General features: G+C 40.3%; 1 protein-coding gene across 1 annotated transcript in view; it reads right to left on the bottom strand.

Moving 5' to 3' along the window:
* LOC132378988 (wings apart-like protein homolog) overlaps positions 1-21,666 on the bottom strand; it is a 183,902-nt gene that overhangs the window by 111,652 nt on the left and 50,584 nt on the right. The window contains exon 3 of the mRNA XM_059946406.1: positions 2,465-3,523. Coding sequence (XP_059802389.1) covers positions 2,465-3,523 — 1,059 coding nt within the window. The remainder of the gene's footprint in view (positions 1-2,464; positions 3,524-21,666) is intronic.

Raw genomic sequence — 21,666 nt, 5'->3', positions numbered from 1 at the left:
AATTCTCTGGATGCTTTCAAGAAAGAGTTAGATAGAGCTCCTAAAGATAGCAGAGTCAAGGGATATGGGGAGAAGGCAGGAACGGGGTACTGATTGTGGATGATCAGCCATGATCACATTGAATGGCGGTGGTGGCTCGAAGGGCTGAATGGCCTACTCCTGCACCTACTGTCTATTGTCATAGTATTAGAATAAGTCATGAAAGCATATTATACTAAATTAAGACCTTTGGTCCACCTCAACTCTGCAAACCATCAACCACACATTCACATCCTATTTTTTAAATTTTTAAAAAAATTCTCAACAACCCCAAACAAAAGATCATTCACCAAAGCAATAGGGGCAATCTACCATAACCAATTAAACTACCCACCTAGCACCCTAGGACAAGACCAAATCCAGTATTGGGACAGCAGCTCCCCTTCCTGAACCACCATACCACCAACAATGCACATTTTTTGTCTAACAGTGCAACTAAAACTGCAGATAACTTAATTACACAATTAATCAAGGCTAATTTAAAAATTACTCAGCAGACTTGGGTTAAGAATTTTTGAAGCAGCTTTGGAGCCCAAATATGTTTTTCAATATCACACAACAGCTGGTTTCAGATGCACATGTTGCTGGATGGATCAAAACATTGTAAAAGTTCACAGTTGTGACATCACAAGCAAAAAAACCTTACTATTTGACTATAATTTCTGTACTAATTAGTTGCATGGATATAATTTCACATGAGGCAATCTTTACAGCAACTAGGCTAATTATTTTCCTTTGTGCTTTGTACTGCTCTAATTTCCCTATAATGAACATTTGTCAAGTAATTATTGCATCAGAATTTCGAATTCACCAAAGCTCGGCTAATCTGAAAGCGAACCGTCTGCAGAACTTGACAGTTCAGCATCTAGCTCACACATTAGTCCTGGATCTGGGAATCCAGAATATGGGCCAGAGACAGGGTCGGGAACAGTGGAAGTTCAAAGTACAGGCTGGAAATGGAAATGTGGCTGGATTTGGGGTACCGAGTGTATATATTTTTCAGCTAGTCTGTACAAGCTGAAACTCACCAGGGTTCAATTTTCCACTCCCTTTAAACTCACTGGAAAATTTGTTAAACTACTCTTCAGCATGAGTTATCTATCGGAGTAACAAAATCTGAAACAATTGAGTCTGTGAAAATCGTTTCATGTTTTTATTATAGATATAAGAGACAGCAGATGTGGGAATCTGAAGCAATAATCTGCTGGGAGAACTCAGCCAGATGAATAGCAAACATAGAAGGAAATAATATGACGTTTTGAATTGAAAACCCACATCAGAACTAAGAGTGGAGAGGGGAGATAGCCAGTAGAAACTGGGGGGGGGGGGGCGGGAGCGAGAGAGGTGAGACGGGGCCAGAAGTGATTGATGGAGCATGGAGGGGTGAAGAATGAAGGATTGAGCCAGGCAGAAGGGAAGGGGGTGAAGATGGCAAAAAGAGGCAAGTGGAAGATAAGTAGATGCAGACTAAGGCAGATGGAGCTGGGTAGGGAAGGCGGGGTGAAGGTAAAGGTAGAAACAGCTAGGAGAGTAATAAACAGGAATCTGATAAGGAAAGTGATAATATGAACCAATAGGAAGAAGTGAAGGGTAGACAGTTCCAAATTGAAATGGGGATGGGAATCAGTGGTCAAATATGCGGGTAGTACAAAAATGGGGTGATAGGGGCTAGAGAGTGGGACATAAGAGAGGGCTATCTTGTCCCCAAGGGTAGAGGTGGGGAAGAGAGAGATTGGGGAGAAAAACTGGAGATGTGGGTTACTTGAAATTGGAAAATTAATGTTCACAGCCATTGGGCTGAAAAATGAGCAGTTGCTCTAGTTTCCGTTAACCCTCAACTTGCAGTGAAGGGAAACTGAAAAAGCACACAGTGTTAAGTTTGGATGGCCACTGCAAACAGGACAAAAGTGCTCTGCTAATTTGTTGCTTAGTCTGCACTTCCCTTGCCAATGTAGTGAAGGCCTTTTCAGAAGCACAAAGTGCAGTACACGAGGTGCATGTCCACCTTCTGGAACAACTGCTTAGGTTTCTGTATAGTTGCAGAACAGGTGGTACAAGAACAAATACCACACCACCTTCAGTTTGAGGGGACAGTGCCAGGAGGCAGGGATGAGTGAACAAGTGAGCTATGGAATGGGTGGTTCCTGCAAAAGGTAGATAAAGGGTGGAGAGAAGATGCAGCTAGTGGTGAAATCTTGTAGTAGCTGTATCTGTACTATATTTGTGTCTTCCACTTTTTACTAAATTTTAAGTTACACATTGGCACTGATCCAATTTCAACCAAATAGTGGAAAAGCTGAAGGTGTTAAATTGTTGCCTCCATGCTTAACTTATCTGGGTCTTCCCAGACATCAAAACCACACTAAATTGAGCTACCTTGCAGCGAACAGAAGCATACTGTCACCTTTGGAAAGTGCGCACCCACCTGTACTTGTGCTGTGCTGAGACTGCGAGTGGCTTCCTTGAGAGTCTGATGACTCAGAGTTCGACAGAAGATCCCCAACATCACCCATTCTGGCTGAAGACTTTTTCCGGTGCCTGCCTTCTGATTCAGAGTCATCATCCTCATCAGAACTTTCACTCAGATCATCAAAACCAAAGTACTTGATTTTATAGTTGGCTGCACCACCAGTTGACTGGAAGGCACCTTCCTCTCCCTCCTGCTCATCGAAACCAAAGAATTCCAGCTTTGCGTCCTTTTTGGATTTGGACTGAGTCGGCCGAAATCTGACAGCAGTCTTACCCGCCGCAGCATCGTTTTTTTTCCTTAAGCGGCCTGCTTCTCCCAGGTCAGCTGGACTGGTGGTAAATTCATCCATGCTCCTGTCTGTGGTATCCTGAAGCGTGACATTGCAAGGTGATAGATAAGACGAGGGCAAGGTAATAGTGTCTCTTGCAGTCCGAGCTGTAGATGGCCTGCCTGTTGTCCCTGAAGTTTTGGTGTCTAGTTTTAAGCTGTCCTTGGCCATTAGGTCAGCCTGAGCAGATTTCCCAGTGCCATCAATTATTTTATCAAAATTTGTTGTGCCAGCACTTCCTGATTTACCTTTATTTGAACGACAGTACGTCCTGCAGTTTGACCTGAGTGGCTGGGAGTCATTCTCTATCTCCTCATCCTTGAAACTGGAATATTCTGCCCGCTCAAAAATTCCTTGGTTACCTTTAAGTTCCAGAGGCTTATCGGGGTGTAAGAAAATATCTCGACGTTTGCCTTGCCTTCCATCAGAGGCCTCGTTTTTGACACCAAGCATCCGGCCAAGTCCACCAACCCATGGCTGGAATTCTGTCCTCTGATACAGTTCAGAGGGTGACCCTGAGCTCTTCATGATCTCATCCCAACTATCCAAAGGTGATTCATCAGCTTTAATACCAGCCTGTCTTGTGCTGGGCTCTTCAGATTTCTTTTCATTTTCAGTTGCATTCTTGTTCTTGGGAAAACTATTTTTCTCAATTCCTTCTCTCAATGGATCTTGGTGCTTACCCCCTGCAGAATGAAACAGATTTCAGTTAACATCTTGCAGCTTATATCCCACTTCCTCTCTCAACTACAGCTGAAATTAAATTGCAATTTCAAATTACCCCACACTCAACCTTATCTTTTGAACTCACTATCAGGTGGAGCAGCATGTCCAGTGCTACTCTACAATGAGCTCCCATGGCAATGTGTGGAAGGTCAACATGAGTGCACTCCACACGATTCAGTAAAAACCATTTGGTCTTCCATCCACACTAAAGCTTTCATCAATCTAGAGTTCTCAAAGCCAACATGATTATTTTTCAAATCTAATTATTTGGGTAATACAGATGAGTAACCAGCTAACTGTACACAAAGCTGTAAGAAAAACTATTCTTCAGCAAGGAGCCTGCAAGGTGGTGTCCAGTTAAACAATCCAAAATACTACAATAACATTCAAAGTGGCCATTCAAACACATTCTTCATTTTGTTCAGATATGGAGCCTGTATCTCTCTGACAGACATTTTGAGAAAATTTAAATGGTTTGACCAGTGACAATAACTGTACCCAATGAAGATTATCTATTAATCATGGTTTGAAGTTTTCAGCAAAGATAATTTGTTCTAGTGGGAATAGATTTTTTAGGCTTTATCTGTAGTACATTTTGCAGCTCATGGCTCAATTTGCAAACTCCATTCCTAATGGAGTCAAGGAGTTGGAATGAAGTTACTACCAGGTTGCTACTCCTTCCTGCTTTTCATTCTTCTGCACAACACCAAACTGCTCATCTGTGAGCACAGATTTCAAACTCAGCTGTTGACAAATGTCGGCTTCCATGCCAAACTATTTAGGTAAACGCCCTACATAAATTTAGCGTTCTCAGATAAAATATCAAACATATTAATCAACTTGTAAAATTTCAGTTAGCCATCAAAAACATTTATACACAATGCAAATGATCTGCTTCAGATTTAATCACTTGATGAAAACATTTCATCTCCATTTTCCCCTTTGCAACCAATGCAGCAAAGCTAGAACTTCAACATTACTGTAATAATGCTTCAGAATCACTCAGGAGAAATACAAAGCCATCTGCGATGAGCAAGTGAATGCACAGAAATTCTCTGTAATAATGTCTGAGAGTTGTGGGACCAAATGATCACACGGGGCAATAACAAACTGGCAAGAATAAGAGATCAGCCCCAAGAAGGGATGGAACTTAATATTACTGGTTATAAGGTATACAGGAAAGAAAGGGAAAGTTTCAAAACAGATAGAGGGAAGCAAGTATCAAAAGAATTATTAGCAACAATAATACTGTTGAGAAAATATAGTTCCAAATCTAATTAGTTTGTATCAAGGATTAAGAAGTGCAGCCATCACACTGGGCATATTTTCAGTCAAGAGAGCAATAAAAATCAAACTGCCGGATATCTTCAGTAGGTCGTCCATCACTTATGAAGACAGTTGTCATGCTTCAGGCAGTAGCTAGAAGATCTGACTAAAATCCAACTCTCTACAGATGCTGTCTTATCAGGAGTGGTTCCAGCATCCTTTCTTTCCTTCCTTTAGTATTTTCAGCACTGAAATGTCTGTCAGTGGTACCAACTTGAATAAAATTGGTTGAACCTTTTCATTAGGACAGACAACACACCAGCAGGACATTGTACAAATCCTGAAGGCAACTTTGGTACACAACAAAATCACTGTTTAATTCCCAATGGCTTACACTTCATTTGAACATATCCCTAGAGTTTTAAAGTTTATCAACCACAGCCTTGAATTCTTGAATTACTGCTTTGCCCTCTGATGGACTAATAATTTGTAATCTGTGAATGAATATTTTTCAGTGGTCTTCATAGTAAACCCTTCAAGATTACACTGTAGATATACGATCACTGATTCACAAGGCCACAAGAGCACTCAAAATCAGAACACAAAGTGCTACAAGTCAAAACCAACTGAACAATATTTAACTTACAAGGTTATTCACTCTTGTACTCACAGCTTTATTCAAGAGGGAGAAGTACAAATGCTCAACCAATGGCCATTAAAAGGACATCAAAAAGAAAACTACTTTCAATATCTGTACTTACCCAGAAGTCTCCAACAGGTTCATACTAATGGAAGTTAAACTAGCAATTTTTTAAATCTGGGCGAATGGATTGAAAAACATGGGGAAAAGGTTACAATCATATAGCAACTATCTTGACCCGATAACATTCCAAAGAAACCAAAAAGAATATTGGGAGAATGGGAATGACTGGAGTCTTTTTTGAATAAAATAGCAGGGCATTGGAGAAGACAGATGAAAACTCCATTTTGTATCAACAATGCAGCACCCCATCAACATCACTCCTCCAGTAGCAATATACCCCAACAATACATCCCGAGCAAGGCAAGCCCACAACCTACTAATGGAGGAATAGGATCTTCACCAAACCTATATATGATGAGTCCTAATTAGCACAGGCGAAATCTGTGCAATGGGCTTGAAGTTATACAGTACCTCATTACCAAAAACTTAAACATGTTGAGTAAAATCTGCTCATGCAAAATTTATGTGGGAAAAATCTTAATTTCCTTTCCAAATCATTTCTTAACACATGCACATGAGGTGTCACTATGGGTAATTGCAATAAAGCCCACCTTCTAGAATGGTACACACACGAAATGCTGGAGAAACTCAGTGGGGCAGGCAACATCTATAGAAAAGAGTGAACAGTCGACATTTCAGGCCGAGACCCTCCTTCAGGACCTATGTGTTGCTTGGATTTCCAGCATCTTCAGATTTTCTCATCTTCTAGGAATGGAAATCACTCCACTCCACTTCCCCATTCCCCCCTCCCCAATAACATGGTGCTTAAAACAGGATGAAACAAAGAACTGACAGCTATAATGGCACAGTAGCACGTAATTACATTACTAATGAGACAAATTAAAAAGCAAAAAAAAACCTATGGATTCTGTACATCTGATATGAACAGAAAATTATCTAAATATTCAGTAAGTGAGGCAGCTTCTGCGGGGAGAAATAATTAACATTTCCCACTGGTGACACTTTAGCAGAAATGGAAAAGTGAAAAAATAGCATATTTAACATTTGCTAAGGGGGAAGAAAAGAGAAAAGAAAATGTATGTGTCTAACAGGGTGGAGACCAAGTCTTCCCTCCAAACACTGTGACTGCTGTTTCAGACTGTTTCAGAAGCACTGCTGTGGAATGAAGTGATTTAATACCTTAAAACATTCATCTAAAAGTTTTCCTGAAGGACCAGGCAGGACATTGTGTTCAAAGTACACTGTAACCAAGAAGCAAAGGTAAAACTTGAAACATTATGCAACCTGAAAATTTCAACAGCTCCCTACTCCTTTCTAATCTTAAGGTTGCATTAGTGTATTCAATTAACCTCACTGAATTTTATTGTGATGGGACTGTGAGTATACTTTAAAGTCAATAGGTCCTGTTAAACCTGAATAAACTGGGCACCAGAGAGATTTCATCTTTCAAACATTTCAGGTGCTCAATACGAGGTGCGAGGTCATTGCACACATCAGACCTACTTTTCTTCTCTTGAAGAGAATGCTTAAAATCTACTTTGGCTGAGCTATGCCATCTGTCCTTTGCATGAAACTCTTTAGAGTGTTAGACTACATTAAAAACACTAGACAACCAAATAAAGTGAAGTTTAGAGGAGGGGTGGAGTGGAGGGGGAGGGAAGAAAAATAATTTATGAAGGCCAAAAATCAGGAAAACATTCATCCATTTCAGACTAAAATGAGGAGGAATTTCTTTTCTGAACACTCTGAATCTTTGGAATATTCCAATCCAGAAAGTTATGCATTGTGCAAGTGGAAACCACGAATATATTCACAAGACCGTAGGACATATCAACAGAATTAGGCCATTTGCCTCATTCAGTCTATTCTGACATCCCATCACGGCTGAATTATTATCCCACTCAAGCCCATTCTCCTTTCTCCCTGTAACCTTTCATGCCCTGACTAATCAAGAGCCTATTGTTATGTCTGCAGCCCCCTCCTTTCTGAGAATCGCAAGAGCACTAGTTGAGGGGGGGTCAGTAGACCCAGGAAGTGGGAGAGAGAGAGAGACGTGCCGAATACCGCGTTCCACCGGGATGCAAAACAAGGCGACATTGACTATTGTCTCATGGAGACCACGTGTAAAGTCCTCGGGCAAAGTGGACTGGTTGAGAGAGAGACGGCATCATCTCAACCTGATTGACACCTGCGACCCCGTGATGGAGGGTCTAGGGGGGAACAACCCCTTCAGACGCACCAAGAAGACACGATAGCGATCCCGTCGTAGCGGGAAGCCATTTTGAAGGAAGCCACGTGCGTTAGTTTCCGGGCCTGGAGTCTGTGGCTGGAATCACGGAAAACCGCTTTTAACTAATATCGGGGGGAGCCCGCTCCCCTGATTCAACAGATTTGCTTCATAAAGACCCGGGCAAGTTTTCCTTTTCTCACCAATCTCTCTCTCTCTCCAACACGTGAAACCCAGCGGTTCCCAAAAGGCTGAAGCCTGCAGACTTCTGAGTGACTTTTATATTTCCAACGGACAATATATTATCCCCTAGACAACAGTAGAGCTTATTTCTTAATGATGATTATTACTATACCCGCGCTTTAGATTGAGTATTGTCGACGTATATTATCTGAATGTTTGTATTAAGCTTACTTTTGTGCCCCTTTATAAATAAAAACGTTTCAAAATAGTGCCATCAGACTTCAACGGACCTCTCTATCTTTGCTTGTAAGTGATCCAGTTACGGGATACGTAACACTATCAACCTCTGGTCCCAGACTGCCCTATTACAGGAAGCATCCTCTCTAATCCAGTCTATATAGGCCTTTCAATATTCAGTAGGTTTCAAGAGGTTCTCTAATCTCCAGTGAGCACAGGCCCAGTTTACATTCACAAGTTTACCCTTTCATTCCCAGAATCATTCTCAGAATTCACTCTCTCCAAAGTCAGTGCATTTTTTTCTTAGGTAAGGGCCCCAAAGATGCTCACAATTAAAAAAGTACAAGCACTGAGGCAGGTGGATTATTTTGGTGCTGAAGTGTAATGGAGAACCAGCAGAACATTGGAACAAAGCTAAAATCAGATTAGCTATGGTTTTGTTCAGCAGTGGAGTAGATCCAAGGGACCATATGATTTACTTGTGCTCCTTATTCTCAAGTTATGTTAACTTTTGCTTTTGGTTATTCACCCAAACGACTTGCTAATAAGTTACTTGATGATCAAGATCAATCGAATTGCTTCCACTATTTAAGTATCCCGAAATTTTGCCATGTAGCTTCAGTTTTGAATGCAATCCCAATTTCACTACAGCAGGTCTACTTATTCAAGATGTAATGGAGATCAGCATTTTTTAAAGAATAACTTAAAGCTATAGCTTAGGAAAGATAGACGACAAGTAAGGTAGAATGTTATTACATTACTTGAAAAACAAGAGAAAATCTGCAGATGCTGTAAATCAAAGCAAAACACAAAAAATGATGAAAGAACTCAGCAGGACAGGCAATTTTTATGGAAAAGAGTACAGCTGACATTTTGGGCCAAGACCCTTCAGCAGGATTGGTGAAAAAAAGATGAGTAGATTTAAAGGTGGGGGAGGGGACTAAGAAAGACAAGATGATAGGTGAAATCAGGACAGGGAGGGGTGAAGTAAAGAGCTGGGAAGTTAGTTGGTAGAAGAGATACAAGGCTGGAGAAGGGGCAATCAAATACAAATAGGAGAGGACAGAAGGCCATGGAAGAAAGGGAGAGGCAGAAGGAGCACCAGAGGGAGATGGGCAGGCAAGGAGACAAGGTGAGAAAGGGAACAGGGGATGGGGAACTGTGAAGTGGTGGGGGGGTGGGGGGGAAGAATATTACTGGAAGTTTGATAGATCGATGTTCATGCCATCGGGTTGGAGGCTATCCAGATGGAATACAAGATGTTGTTCCTCCAACTTGAGTGTGACCTCATCGTGACAGTAGAGGCTACCATGGATAAACATATTCGAATGGGAATGGGAAGTGGAATTAAAATGGGTGACCACTGGGAGATCTCGCTTTTTCTGGCGGACAGCATAGATACTCAGCAGAGCGGTCTCCCAATCTACGTCGGGTCTCACTGAAATGCAGGAGGCCACACCCGGAGCACCAGACACAGTAAATGACCCCAATAGACTCGCAGGTGAAGAGTCGCCTCACCTGGAAGACTTGAGAAATGTACGTTAACAGAACATTTCTCAATCATTCTGAGATCGTCAAAATAAAGATCCAGAGAGGAGAAGGTAGTTACAGAAAATGCTTTTAAAAAAATGTCAGCAGGTCAGGATGTACCATTGGAATTTTCTTCCTACAAATGCAGCCTGGCCTGGTCAGTATTTTCAGAGTTCTCTATTTTTGTTTAGATTATTATCACTTTGTTAGTTGATTTGAGGGGAAAATAATTACAGTAACACCACTACCCTCTGATCTTACTAAAATTAGGACTGAAGGATAACAGTGATTCAGCTCTACATGACTATAATGCCTCTGTTAAAGTAACACAGAGTTAATATCACAGATTTAGCTCTGCATAGATCGTGGCTTGAAATAAATACTCAATATGTTACAAGGTGGAGTGGACATCACCTATGGCAAACAATGGACAATTTGAAGGGGACAGCTCCATTTGAAAAGTCACAAATTGTTAAGCAGTCCATTCGCACTAGAAAAATACATGAAAAACCATGGCTGCTACAAAGTAAGTTTACATGCTTACCACACAATCAGGCCGTGAAGATTTCCAACCAGCATAATCATCTCTTCATAATGTCAGCAATGAAATCTAATAGAAACTCGAATTAAATAGACTCTTCTCGACCTAAGTATTTCCACCATTTACAAAACAAATCAACAGTGTAAAGAACACCAGTTTTTTTTAAACTGGTGCCGTGTTGCTGAATTTAAACAGTTTGGTGCCACACAGTCCATCTGCTGGTGTAAACATTCACCTACAATGTAGCTGTAATGCATTACGTGCACAAGATGAAATGGGGCAATATGATTCCTCTCCCAAATGGAAATCAAGGACAGCAGATAATTCAGAAAAGCAAGTTCCTATTCAAGTTATGCAACATTCTATGTGGACTTACATTATTGCTCCATTAGATTCCTGCAAGCTCCACCCGACAGCAGAGAACTTCAACAAAGGTTACAGCAGTTCACGCTTGTGTTATCATCCAATTTTAAATTATCATTCTCACTGAGAATTTTCTCCTGACTTTTTACTCTGTTCCAACTTTGATTATCACCCACCACCACGAACTCCTAGATGAAATAGATTTCTCCTTACTATATTCTGCAAAACCCTTCAACAACATAATTTCAAAATCTCACCAACTCAGTTGAAATGGTCTCAAGTTCTCTCATTTTAACCTGTATCCCAGACTACTTTGCTGTTTGCAACATTTAACTAAACTAGGAACAAATAGTATTGTAGCTATGCTTCCAGACAATATCAAGCTGGGTGGATTGGACAGGCAATGTGACGGAAGGGAGAAGTTTGCAGAGACTTGGACAAGTTAAGAGAATGGGCAAAGGAATGGCAAACGGAATAGTGCAAGAGAAATGTGGGGTTACGCACCTTGGTTGGAAGAATAAAGAGGTAGAATATCTCTAAATGGGAGAGAATTCAGAAACTGGGGGTGCAAAGGGACTCAGAACTTACTAGTTCAGGATTCCCCTCAAAGTAAGCTTGCAGCTTAAATCAGTAGCAAGGAAGACAATGCACTAATTTTCAGAAGACTAGAACATAAAAGCAAGGAGGTCCTGCTGAGGCTTTATAAGACATCAGTCAGACCACATTTGGAATACTGAGAATTCTGGACCTGTTTTTGGCCTTGAAAAGAGTCCAGAGGAAGTTTAAGGACTCATCAAGATTGAAGAGTCAGTGATCTAGACTCCTGACTGTTTATTTCCATAGATACTGGCCAACATGTCAGGTCCCTCCAGCATTTTGTTTTGTTTGCCCCCATGCATTCTTTTCCTTTAACTCAACACCCAGATGAACATCACACTAAATCCCTAACTCTCTGGACTTGATGGATAAACAGCCTGCTTGTGAGGAAAAACTGTGAATTATACAAACAATACATCAAAGGTTCAGGACACAAACACAGAACACCCACAACAAACATAATGTATATGCATTTTCAATCACTGAGTGGCCCTGGTTTATGTCCCACTCTCATTTGATAATACCTGTCAGTTCAAGATCAAACTGGGATTTAAAACAAACTGGTGTAAATAGACAGCAGATCATGATACAAGTGATTTTCCTGCATGCTATATTTAATTCAGGGTCAAATGATAACTTTAATGGAGAACATAATCAATAACTGGCAAGAATATGGTCAAGGGATATTCCAGCATCCTTTGTGGACAAGAAATGCAAGTTGCGGACTTCCCGATCCAAGTTTAGATCAATACTTCCAGTAACTTGCATGCATCCCATACAGCCATAATTGCTTAGGCAGGGCAAGTGGAAGAGAAGAGGGAGCAGGATTAGAATGTAAAACACAAAAATGCAGCACAAGAGGTCTTCAGCTCACAATGTCTGTGCTGACCATGATACCAATTTAGACTGCATACCTGCCTGCGGATAGTCAACATTACCCCAGTTCCTGCTTGCTCATATGCCTGTCAAAATGTATCTTAAACGTGTATATCGTATCTGCTTCTACCACCTTCCAACAGCACATCCAGGCACTGTTCAAAAAAATTTGCCTCAAATCTCCCTGAAACTTTTCCTCTCACCTTAAAGGAATTCCCTCTAGTATTTGATACCTTTAAAAAAAAGCCTATCCCTTCTATCCCTCAGTTTTTACATACTCTATAGGCTGCCCCTCAGCCTGCAATGCACTAAACACAATCGAAATTCATCCAACGTTTCCTTAGAGCTAATACCCTCTAATCCAGACATCTTGCTTAACCTTATGCACCCCCTCTAGGGCCTCCATACCCTTCCCATAATGCAGTGACCAAAAGTATACACCCTACTCTAAAATGGCCTTTACAAAAGTTTTATACAACTGCAACGTGGCTTGCCATCTTTTATACTCAATGCCCCCACTGAAATATACTGTACACAATTGTGATGGGCTTGTACCTCAAACATCTCACCATCAATATTCCCAATGGTCCTGACGTTTACTAACAAGAGAAAATCTGCAGATGCTGGAAATCCAAGCCACACACACAAAATGCTGGAGGAACTCAGCAGGCCAGGCAGCATCTAGGAAAAGAGTACAGTCAACATTTTGGGACAAAACATTTCCACAGGTATATTTTGGTATTTTAACCCCTGCCCGTACAAAACCCACACTCGCCCAGATTAAACTGCATCTGCCATTTCTCTGCTCATATTCTGATGAATTTAACAACAACCGAGGTTCTCACACACTGCCCCTGCCTCCTGGTATCCCCTTAGGCACTGCAGAGTGCCAGAATACCCAAATGATCTCCAAACTTCCACACTTGCTTTGATGTTTCAATCACTCTTGTCACTTTAATCAGTGGACAAAGGAAGCTATAATTGGTGAAATGGGGTCAAACATTGGCTTGCATTCCATCCTGCAGTCTTCTCCCCACAAGATTTGCTCACACTGCCTCTGCCTCCTGGACTGCAGAGTGTTGAAGTACCCAAATGATCTCCAACCAGCAAACGCAGGCTCCGAATAATTCCAGAATCACATTCAAGACAAGAACCAAACATAAAAGAAATAAAAGTAGTGTAAAAGATGGCTTCATGATCTATCCGATCTATGCAGAAGATGTCAACCAAAGAAGCATTGTATGCAGATGCCATCTTGATCGGAAGTATTACAATATTTCAACCAAAAGTATTGGTTTAATAGCATGGTTACACAATCTCAGCTCTTCACCCTCTATAGTTAACCGCCGAGCAGTAATTTCAGACAACTAGAGAATTCTCTTGCTAGATGATTTACAATCCAATATCATAACTTGCTGAAGCCTCACTGTTTTATCATCTCTGAAACATAGGCTGAATTAGGATTTCAAATGGAATATATGCAATGCTCTTATCTTCAATTCTATCCCTATATTTCAGAGGATCTTTCATCAATCATTGCTGGATAACATTTTCTGGGCTACAGCAGCTTCCACAGTTTGGGGCAAGAATAGATATACCCATTGTACTTGCAGGTTCAGTGCTCTATGTATGAAGTCAGGCTATATTGTCAAATATACCAGTACATATGTAATAAAAGAATTGTAAGGATTTGCTCAAGTTAAAAAAAGTATAGCAAAAAGCCACCCTTTAAACTGCTTATGAATGAGGTCCTTCACACTGGTAATGCTGAAATATAAAGGTGTGAGGGAAGTCTTGTTGAAAAAAAAATCAAGATTCCTCCTCTGGCCCACTGTTTAAACCACACGTCATTTCAAGCAAACTAGGTCACAATTAAAGAGCACATTGAAAAACCAATTGTTCTACCTTTGATATGTTAAAAGGACAAATAATTGAAATATTTAAATGTGTTTATTCATACATTTAAAAGTTTATATACTCACCATAACTCCAAGATAGAGACCACATTATTTAAGGAATCCACTTTGCAATCATGAGAAAATGGCATTTTAAAACTGCCTGTCTGATAATAAAATTTCTAATGGAGATTGACAATACTCAATACAAAGGAGTTAGAAAATCAGAGGAGCAGGTGCAAAAGTGAAGTGTTGATAGAATTAATCCAACTAAACCATAATAATGGTTAACTCAGACTTATGTTGTTGATCCAGTCAAAGCAATACAGGAGCCCAAGAAATCCTGCAACCAAGCAGCGCACCCGGACAGGAAGCAGTGAGTTGGATTCAGAGAATTGAGATGGCGTCTTATCAGAAATTATTTTAACAGATAGCTAAATATATTTTTTCATTGCCATGCCTTACATGAGTTGCTTGTCCTTTCCATCCTAACTAGGCTACTGAATGATCAACTTTCAAAACTTTTCACCCAATTATACTTTCTTCACTGACTGCAACATCAGAACACGTCTCTTGCTCCCAAGCACAGTGCTTCTGCTCTGCACATCTACAAAGTCATGACGTCAAGTATTTTTATTTGACCTACTCCTAACTTTGACAAGTACCGTTCTGCAATTAGCATGCATTGTCAATGTACCTGATGTTGCAAACAATGAAGGAAATGTGTGCACAGACAGACATACACAAAGTTTCAGAGAAATTAGTTCCATTCACAGGATCATTGTCAGAAGTGTTTGGTAATAGAATGGGCTGAACTGGTTATTTCAGTCATGACATTTAAATCTGAATGCAAAATTTTATTTATAAAAAGAACGTGCAATCTCCCAACTGAAAATATTTACAATGTCCAGTAGCCCAGCACATGCTGCGGACTGGAGACAATAGATAAACATCTCTGAAATGCTGTTATCACTGTTCTTTTCCAGTAGCGATGAAGGGTCTCGGCCTGAGATAACGACTCTTTATTCATTTCCACAGAGGCTGCCTGACCTGCTGAGTTCCTCCAGCATTTTGTGTAAGCCGCTCCAACTAGAGATAGGTCTGTCTTCAGTCCAAGCAGGGAGATAAGTGACATCCCATTATAGTCAAGATAGTCTTCTCCAAAGATGCTGCTTTTTGGTCAAACCCCACTTAAAAATTCAAGATAACTATGAGCACAAAAGATTCTGCAGATACTGGAAATCCAGAGTAACACAATGCTGGAAGAACTCAGAAGGTTAGGCAACATCTATGGGAAGGAATAAAGGCAACATCTATGGGAAGGAATAAACAGTTGATGTTTCAAGCTGAGACCCTTCAACAGAGTTCTTCTGAGTTCCTCCAGCATCTGTGTGTTAATCAGGACAACTATGGAAATTGAGGATAGTTTATGCCTATTTGGAACATAATTTAAAAGAATAAAGGAAAGTCTTGATTTTGAAATTAGTTACCTTATGCTAAAAGGGAAGGAAGCGAACTAGCTGGGTATGGATTGGAAACTGCAGAACAATTGTTTGGGCACTTTAAATTGAGTTTTTTAAAAACTCATACATTTAAATTCAAAAGTAGTCATAAGGCTCTAATACATAGAAGTAGAATTAGCCCATCCAGGCCACTGTCTGTTCCACCACTTGATCATGACAATTTCCCCTCTCAACCCATTCTTTTGCCTTCTCCAGATAGTCTTTGACACCCTAATTAAAAACCTATTAACCTTTACTTTAAATATGCTTAATGACAGCCTCCATAGCCACCTATGGCAATGAATTCCACAGATTCACCACCCTCTGAAGAAATTCCTCATCTCTCTCTCTCTTTCTTCTAAAGGGATGCCCTACATGAATCAGTGAAAGACATGCCCAGCAGGTCAAATTATAACAGACTGAAGCAATGTGAACCACTTCACTTGCATTAGAAATAGCCAGTTTTCATCGACAAGGAAAGCAGATTACCCGAAGTTGCAAAATTGATGCAATTCTGTTGACTCTGAAGTGAATATAGACAAGAATATCTAGGCTGGAAGGCTACAATACACCTAGGTGGAAAACAGGATCTTCAAACTTAATTTGGCCAATATTATAACATTGCAGGAGGCCAGAGGCAAACCAGCCAGAGTAGCGGTGGGTTGAATTAGAGGGCAGATAACAGAATGAGATTTGAACAGAAGTGCTCTGCAAAGTGTCACTCAATCTTTGGCAATTCACTTTACAGAGCACCACCAAATGTGGTGAACAAAATTAGAGATGCAAGTAAAAGGCAAAAAAAGATAGTTTGGGCTCCTGGATGGTGGGGTGGGGGGGGGGGTGTAAGAGGTGTAAATGCCAAGTGCTGCATCTCCTGGGATTGCATGGGAAAGTTTAATGTGAAAAATCCAAATCCATGGTTTATTTCTACATAGAGATGTATTGAAAAAATGGCAGAAAGAACATATCTTGAAATAGGTCTCTCCGAAATCTCCACTCTTAGTCACAAGCACACTTTCTTGGTATTTTCACATTTAAAGGACTACTTCATAAAATAACTTTTTTTGAAAAGGGCTTCAGGATGTCCTGTTACCATAAATCAAAGCACTGAAAAGTGCGAGAGGATGCAGACTACGTTTATATGAAGTCAGATAAGGCACCCTCCATAAACCATGCCACTTTATCAATGAAAACCCGAAATATAAATTCACGATGTCAAAAACATATTTCCCACATATTTGACCAGTTGGTAACCAAGCAGGTCGGCCATTACATTTCTGATTTCAATGAGCCAGGGTAACACAATTTCCCTTTCACTCCGGATTTTCATTAGACAAGATAGTGAAATCTGTGACCTGATATTCAACTACGAATTTATGTTTTTGCTGATTCTGAAGGCAACACCAGGCAAGAATAGGACGCATTCACTTGCAACTCTCTAAACAGGGTACAAGTCAACACCTGAATAAAAGCCAGTGGGCTATGGTCAAGGAAAAATACTCTATTCATTCACTGATGTAACTGGTAACATTTGCATTCATTATAAATCCCCAATTCCATGAATGGTGAAGTTTAGGAGTCAACCTAAATGAGTCACTTAGGCAAGATCAAGGACTGCAGAATTTCTACCCTTAAAGGACACCAGTAAAGTAGATGGGTAATTAACAATCTGATAACCTAATGGCTGTTATGGAGAACAGATGGGTTTAAAATATAGCTCTAGAATGATTTAATTGTTAAATCTAAATGTCCCAGTTCCTGGAGGCAGAATTCAAACTTATAAACACCAGATCACCGTAACAGAACTCTGCTGCTGGCCCAGTGTAACAAACCCAAAAGGCATACAGAATCCTTTCATCCAGTCCACTTAATACCAGCAAGCTACTTAACCATGAAGAACAATGCAGTTAAACCCAATTGTATGATGTATGCAATTTCCATTCAGGATCTTTGTAGAGCTGTAATGAGCAGAACAGTAACCTATGGGTACGAAGTTGTTCTGGGGATTCAAACATGGCTAATTACATACTGATTAGGTGATGCCTAGGATGGAACTATGAACTTCTCTGTTCTGCACTTATTTACTAGGAGCAAACTAACAAGCAACTGATGGCTAAACTGCAAAACACACTTTCAGGAAGGTGTCATCTGAACCATCACAAAAAGCCACTAACCTAGGTGATCCAATCTAAACTGGGGCTTTCCACTACTATATTCGTGACCCAGGGTGCTATCTGCTATATCACCTTCGTTTACACTGTCAGCACATCCTGAAGTAGGGAACAGCTGCCTGCCCTAACTTTCTACGATTAATCATTTTAAGCACCAAGTTAAAAATATCCATAGCCATTATCAAGCCAGTGTCTCACATACCCAAATGTCACTCAGTGTCAAACTGCTTGAATAAGCATGCAGCAGTGAATGTTGTCACAGTGCTGAGCATTGACATAAACAACTGCAAGGGCATTCCTCCATAGAAAGCCACACTAAAAATCAGTGACCCAAAGGTTCAAATATGCAAACATTTGCTGCAAGCAACTAGTTATGTATCTGCAGAAGAAACATCTTGTGAACAGCTAGATTAAAAAAAGTTCATCATAAATATGATTTTCATTCAGAATTGTTGGAGAGTTAACCCACCATGTGTGCCACACATTGCAAAAATAGCGTACTATTTAAGTCAGAACACAGTACTACTTAGAAGTTCTGGAATAAGTTAAATTACAAATGCCCAGGAGTCAGAAAAATTATTGAGGGCATTCTAAATGCCGAACTCTTCCTGACAGTCTGTTACTGCAATCTTCTTCCTCTAAAATGTTTCCAAATTTTGCCAACCCCCAATTTTGTCTAAAGACAAAAGCGATTGCAGATACTGTAATTCGAAACAAACAAAGCAGAATGCTGGGCAAACTCAGCAGGCCAAAGTAGCTCTGTGGAGGCACAAGGTGTATGTTGACATGCATAGACCAGAAACAACACACACATTTGGCATCGACAGATGGTGCCTGGCCCAAAATCTTCCAGTGTTCTGTTTCATGTTCCAACTTTGTCAGCTTTATTAGACTGTTACAAATTTGCTTGTCTCACTTTTCTTCCATTTTGTACAATGCACACTTCAAGATAATTATGATCTAAGTATTCCTACCCTTCGTTCATTGATATAAATGGCTCATCCCTCAAGTAGTGCCCTTCAAATCAAACCTGTCCTCTAAATCTCTATCCATTGAAGATTCTGGCATTCAAGTCTTGACATTTAAAAAAAATTCAACTATTCACTGAAACTGTCAATATTCTGTTGAGGTATCTTTATATTTTCCTCCAATATCTCAATCGTACCTATAGTAGTTTAGGTAAAAACAACAGACTTGGAAGTTGGGACCTAGATCCCCTCAGAGGAACGACTAAATCAGATTGTGATAAATTGGAACACAAGCAACAATTCCTGCAGTACCCCACTAGTCACAGTCAAAGATCTGTTTACTCCTAACACAGCTTTGTATGACAACCAATTGTTATATGTAATCCTCAACTACACAGGCATTAAATTTTGTGACCAACTTCCTGTACGGAACATTATTGAAAGATTTCTGAAAATGTATCCACCAGTTCCTGCTGATCTATCCTCCAGATTAGTTTAATATGATTTTCATTTCATAAATTCATATTAACTCTACTTCACCTATCACTCCTTTTAAGGTATAATGTTACTTCTTCCTTCAATTGAGATTCCAGTAGTCTCCGTACTACTGATCTGTAATCTCCCATTTCTTTTACCGCTTTCTTAAATGATGGAGTTGCATTTGTGTATCTCCTGCACACTTTAACTCAACCTCTTAGAATCAGTAAGGGTACGTAAATCAATTCTGCATTACATTAACTTTAAAAAAACTTCTGTTGATCTTTCGCTTATCTGTTAGGAGATTTAGGGAAGCAGTCTTCCAAGTGTCTATCCCGTATCTACTACTCCTAAACGGCACGTGGCCAAGTGGTTAAGGCGTTCGTCTAGTGATCTGAAGGTGGCTAGTTCGAGACTTGGCTGAGGGTGCATGTGTGTCCTTGAGCAAGGCACTTAACCACACATTACTCTGCAACGACACCGGTGCCAAGCTGAATGGGTCCTAATGCCTTTCCCTTGGACAACATCGGTGGCATGGAGAGGGGAGACTTGCAGCTTGAGCAACTGTCAGTCTTCCATAAAAAAAACCTGCCCAGGCTTATGCCCTGGAAACTTTCCAAGGCGCAATCCATGGTCTATCAAGACTAACGGAGGCCTAAACTACAATGGGGTTTTGGGGGCAATTCACAACTCCATGTTCATTGATGGCACAGTTAAACCTTGTTATTTCTTTCAATTCCTTTACTGCCTACAATGACACTTAATCAATCTTGACTGAACTATATTTTCCCTTTTTGCATTGCCTCCCCCTTATCCATCCTCCACAAAGGTCAAATATGATTTTCCTGTCGTAAGATCCTTTAGCCACTTTCAACTTTTTTGCCCAGTACTATTGGCAACCTTGGTACTCCATGTTTACAAGATTTCATTCTCATTCTATGTGGTGAGTGTGTGGAATAGGCTGCTGGCAGCCGCGGAAATGATAGGGTCCTTTAAGAGACTCCTGGATGGCTACATAGAGATTAGAAAAATGGCGAGCTATGGGTAAAGCCTAGGTAGTTCTAAGGTAGGGACATGTTTGGCACAGCTTTGTGGGTTGAAGGGCCTGTATTGTGCTGTATGTTTTCTATGTTTCTAAGATGTTTCTATAAGTTTCTATTAGGTTGAAAGGAAAGGTTAGAAGTTTGAGAGAGCCATGGTTTTCAAGGGATATTGGAAAATTGGTTAGGAAAAAGAGAGATAGCTACAATAAATATAGGCAGCATGGAGTAAATGAGGTGCTTGAGGAATATAAAGAATGCAAGAAGAATCTTAAGAAAATGGTAGGGCATTGAAGAATGCAGTAGAACAGAGTGATCTAGGAATAATGGTGCATAGTTCCCTGAAGGTGGAATCTCATGTGGATAGGGTGGTGAAGTATGCTGGCCTTTATAAATCAGAGCATTGAGCATAGGAGTTGGGATGTAATTTTAAAATTGTACAAGGCATTGGTAAGACCGAATTTGGAGTATTGTGTACAGTTCTGGTCACCAAATTATAGGAAAGTTATCAACAAAATAGAGAGAGTACAGAGAAGATTTACTAGAATGTTACCTGGGTTTCAGCACCTAAGTTACAGGGAAAAGTTGAACAAGTTAGGTCTTCACTCTTTGGAGCATAGAAGGTTGATTGGGGACTTCATAGAGGTATTTAAAATTATGAGGGGGATAGATAGAGTTGATGTGGATAAGCTTTTTCCATTGAGAGTAGGGGAGATTCAAACGAGTGGGCATGAATCGAGAGTTAGGGGGCAAAAGTTTAAGGGTAACACGAGAGGGTAACATGAGAGTGGTATCTGTGTGGAATGAGCTTCCAGTAGAAGTGGTAGAGGCAGGTTTGGTATTGTCATTTAAAGTAAAATTGGATAGGTAGTGCGGGCCAGTGGGACTAGGTGAAAGTAAGCATTCTGCACGGCCTAGAAGGGCTGAGATGGCCTGTTTCTGTGCTGTAATTGTTATATGGTTATAAGAAACATTTTTCCATCAGTGAAATACCTTCAAATTTACCTCTGCTGAAATGCTCAATCATGCATCTGTAACCTACTTCCTCAACTATTTTGGTGTTGTACTTGAGAGCCAGATATAGACAATAAGTGCAGGAGTAGGCCATTCGGCCCTTCGAGCCTGCAACGCCATTCAATCTGATCATGGCTGATCATCCACAATCAGTACCCCCTTCCTGCTTTCTCCCCACATCCCTTGACTCTGCTATCGTTAAGAGCTCTATCTAACTCTTTCTTGAAAGAAACTTGAATATATTTCTTATTCAATAATAGGATAAGCTTGTTCAGTCACCACCCAAAGCTAATTTTTTCCGTCATTGTTATTTGGTCTACAATTCCCAACTGATCAGACTTAAAGTCTACCTTTAAATAAGCATTTTGAAATCTGCCTTAATGTTTCATTATTTCGCCTGGTGTCATATTCGCATCCCTGAAAAATACCTTGAGATGCTTATCCACTCTGTGTGTTTTACAGCCACAACACTGAAGTTTCACCAACAGTAAA

The sequence above is a fragment of the Hypanus sabinus genome, chromosome 21 (genome assembly GCF_030144855.1).
Source record: "Hypanus sabinus isolate sHypSab1 chromosome 21, sHypSab1.hap1, whole genome shotgun sequence".
NCBI lineage: Eukaryota > Metazoa > Chordata > Chondrichthyes > Myliobatiformes > Dasyatidae > Hypanus > Hypanus sabinus.
This window is presented reverse-complemented; position numbering and strand designations above follow the sequence as displayed.